The sequence below is a fragment of the Aplysia californica genome, unplaced genomic scaffold, assembly GCF_000002075.1.
Source record: "Aplysia californica isolate F4 #8 unplaced genomic scaffold, AplCal3.0 scaffold00375, whole genome shotgun sequence".
NCBI classification, from domain to species: domain Eukaryota; kingdom Metazoa; phylum Mollusca; class Gastropoda; order Aplysiida; family Aplysiidae; genus Aplysia; species Aplysia californica.
This window is the reverse complement of record NW_004797645.1, coordinates 147690-151244: the sequence shown is the minus strand read 5'-3', so window position 1 is coordinate 151244 and position 3555 is coordinate 147690. Positions and strand designations below refer to the sequence as shown.

Genomic DNA, 3555 nt, shown 5'->3' with positions numbered 1-3555 from the left:
GGGAAGAAACAAAAAAGACTGAGCGAAAAGAAACACAAAGGAAGAACAGGTTAACAGTAACACCAGCACATCCACACAAAAGATTCCACACTGCAGAAAAACCATATCAGCCTGTGTTGTGCCGTCACGTTGATGAAGTCCTCCAGTCATCTCTGTCGTCTAAGTGTGTTGAAGTGTGAGTGCGTGTATGTGTAAGAGCATTGATGTGCGAGTGTGTTGATGTGTAAGCGTATTCATGTCTAAGTGTGTTGAAGTGTGAGTGTGTATATGTGTAAGAGCATTGATGTGACAGTGTGTTGATGTGTACGAGTGCTGATGTACTCAGTCAGTCATTCTGTGTTGTGTGAGTGAGTTAATGTGTGAGTGTGTTGAAGTGTAAGCGTGTTCATGTCTAAGTGTGTTGAAGTGTCAGTGCGTATATGTGTAAGAGCATTGATGTGACAGTGTGTTGATGTGTACGAGTGCTGATGTAGTCAGTCAGTCATTCTGTGTTGTGTGAGTGAGTAGATGTGTGAGTGTGTTGATGTGTAAGTGTGCTCATGTGTAAGTGTATTGATGTGTAAGTGTATTGATGTGTGAGTGTGTTGATGTGTAAGTGTGTTGATGTGTGAGTGTGTTGATGTGTGAGTGTGTTGATGTAGACAGCCAATCATCTACACCTACTCTGACCCTCCCCACGTCACATTGAAGGGTTTAGCCAGCGACACTTTTACTTGGGGAATGTACAGAACCTGAAAAGACAAATGGCAAAATGGTCAAAGAAATGGAAGGGTAATTTTTCATCAAAAGTAAGATCAATGAACAAGCTTTAAAATCATACCAATAGCTCTATGTTCACAGAAACTGACAAGTGAGTGGTTGGCGGGTGCTCTGGTGTGGTTTGCTCCTTCTTTCCTATCAAACATCAGTCGTCCTTATCTCCCCTCCTTCTTTTTTGAGTATGTAACTCTCTTGTAACACATATTCTATTCTTCGGCATTTATATGACCTTATTGTGTTGCAAGTGTCGTAAAACTCTTACTAAAACTAAAACAGAAACTGACGGGCGCTGGATTCCACCCTGTTGTGGCTAAACAGATTCATGGATAAGCTAATGACAAGATGGATGGGAGAATGGCTGGATATATGGATATCAGCAGTCACTCACCATATCATAAAACCTAGATTATATATATATATAACAGTCACTCACCATGTGGAAACTATATATATATAACATTCACTCACCGTGTCATAAAACCTTTATATATATATAACAGACACTCATTGTGTCTTAAAATATATATGTATATATAACAGTCACTCAGCGTGTCATAAAACCTATACACATATAAGTCACTCACCGTGTCGTAAAACTGATAGATGACCGACTCTCCATTGACCTGGACATCAGTGGGCATGTCCTGAAGACCAAACACTGTCACATTGCTCAGGTTCATGTTGCCGTGGTAACCAATAAATTCAGGCTTCGACCACAAGGTGTTCTAAAGAGAAAAGATAAGATCAAGGATAAGAAATTTCTTTTTGGGGGGGTTTTCAGTTAGATTTTTATGGCACTTACAACACATATAGGTCATGTGAGAGTTAGAAAGTAGAGATATACTGGAGAATAGCATCCAAAGAAAAAAGGATTTCTTTTTGCTTTTTTAAAGTATGTCTTTTTTAGTAACCCGTCAACACAATTTAGATGATCATTTAGGAGGCGGGCTCCCGACTGTGCCTGTTAGGACCAGCCAGGGACTGAAAGGGATGATACAATGTCCCAGAAGAACGACTGAGTACTCAACAAAAATTTGAATCAGGGCCAACCGATGCATAGTCCAGCATGATAGCAACTACTGAGTTAATGGAGGCCCGTGCAACGCAAATAGGTCATATATATGCCAAAGATGAAAGGTGTTACTAGAGAGAACACACAAAGAAATGAATGACAAGAGATAAGGGTGATAGATGTTGGAAAGGAAAGAAGGATCAAACTGCACAAGAGCACCCACCATCAACCAACTCAAATTTTGAAACCACGACAAAAATGGTGGATTGTTATATAACTTTTCAAAGCGACCTCTTTTCCCACAATTAAAACAAAATTTAAAAATCCCTGATTCCTCACTCAGACAGACAGAGTAAAAACAAATCTCAATGAAGCCTACCTTCTGCGTCTCAAACTTGACCATGTTGTAGAGGCCTCGCTCGTAAGTATCTGAGGAAAAGAGGAAGATGAACTACAGATTAGCATGCAAACAAAGGAAGGAGGAGAGATAATGATGACAGATGTTTGTCAGACATTTCTAAAAATCCCAGTCCACTCCATAATCTTAAGAAGGTAACAATAGTCGAAAAAATATTATTTTCTCTAAAAGCGCACTTTGTCCGTTAAGTTTGATGAAATTGAGTTGCTTTCAAACATAACATCAGAGATTAATCTCTTTCCATGTATATAAGTTTTGTAATGAGAGGATACTAGCGGCCAGTAGTTCAAATATACTAAGCCCCAGATTTTTCTTTTTCCTTTTTTTTTCTTGCAGTGATTTCGGTTGCACCTGCTCAAAAAAATGTTTTGTAAAAATTCAAATTCTAAACGTAAAAAAAAAAGGGAGAAAAAATATATAATGCAGGTACAAATGTCAAAAGAATGGACAATTATTTTCTCTCTCCTGTGAAATTTTGCTGTCTGCGCTAAGTACAATGTAACGGCTTGCCACCAATATAGTGCGCTTTGCAATAGAGTCCATCAAATAAATAACTGCACTCTGTCTCTTCGACAGTCTCCTCTGGACCTACCCAAGCTTTCGCCATCATCCACGTACAGTTGACCTTTGGCCTCCCCGTCATCATCGAGGGCAACTAGCAGCCAGAATGGCAGCTCTCGACTGTGAACGAAATACAACATCCCAGCTGTAGACCTACCCAAGACTTAACAATCACTAATTGGCCAAATACATGACTTATACACAAAATCCACAAACAGAAAAAATATATGTGAGGCAGCATGGTGACATCAGGCGCTCGTCAAAATAATGAAATTGAAGAAACCGCATTTTTCTGCTAGTTTGGCCATTTTTATTGAATTACCGTTTTTTTGGCTTAACACCATTGTCGTCCAATTAAAAAACAAATTTCTTGTTGGATTTCCCTGAAAATCGAAGATGAAAGGTACAAAAAATGTAAGTTTTCAGTGTTCACGAACTATCAAGCTACGGAAATAACCAGACTTTGGTGGCCATTTTCTCACTAATTCTACCTTTGAAACCAGACAACCGACCCTTCTTCAATCTCAAATATCTTGACTTCTATTCAAGAAAGATGGGTGTTTTTTTCACTAATAGCAAGACAACTGAGCAAGCTTTACGATGATACCAATAACTCCACATGTCCAAAAATTGACGAGCGCCCGATTCCTCCGCTTGCTTCGTAACACATAATTTCAAAATATAATAGGAGCGGTGGGTGGGGTGGGAGCTGGGGAGTGGGGTATTGCACTATTGTCTCAGAATAGTGTTTTTTTGAGGAGGAAGAATTGACCTCCAGGCCCAGAACATTTGGGAGGAGGAGGAG

At 39.5% G+C, this 3555-nt stretch overlaps 1 protein-coding gene across 2 annotated transcripts in view; it reads right to left on the bottom strand.

Moving 5' to 3' along the window:
• Positions 1 to 560: 560 nt before the first annotated feature.
• LOC101862363 (lysosomal alpha-glucosidase) overlaps positions 561 to 3555 on the bottom strand; it is a 27230-nt gene continuing 24235 nt past the window's right edge. For both annotated transcript variants that reach the window (XM_005103496.3, XM_005103497.3), the window contains 4 exons: positions 2782 to 2870; positions 2151 to 2200; positions 1344 to 1484; positions 561 to 731 (listed from right to left, as the gene is read on the bottom strand). In XM_005103496.3, the coding sequence (XP_005103553.1) occupies positions 660 to 731; positions 1344 to 1484; positions 2151 to 2200; positions 2782 to 2870 (352 nt within the window). In that variant the 3' untranslated portion in view covers positions 561 to 659. The remainder of the gene's footprint in view (positions 732 to 1343; positions 1485 to 2150; positions 2201 to 2781; positions 2871 to 3555) is intronic.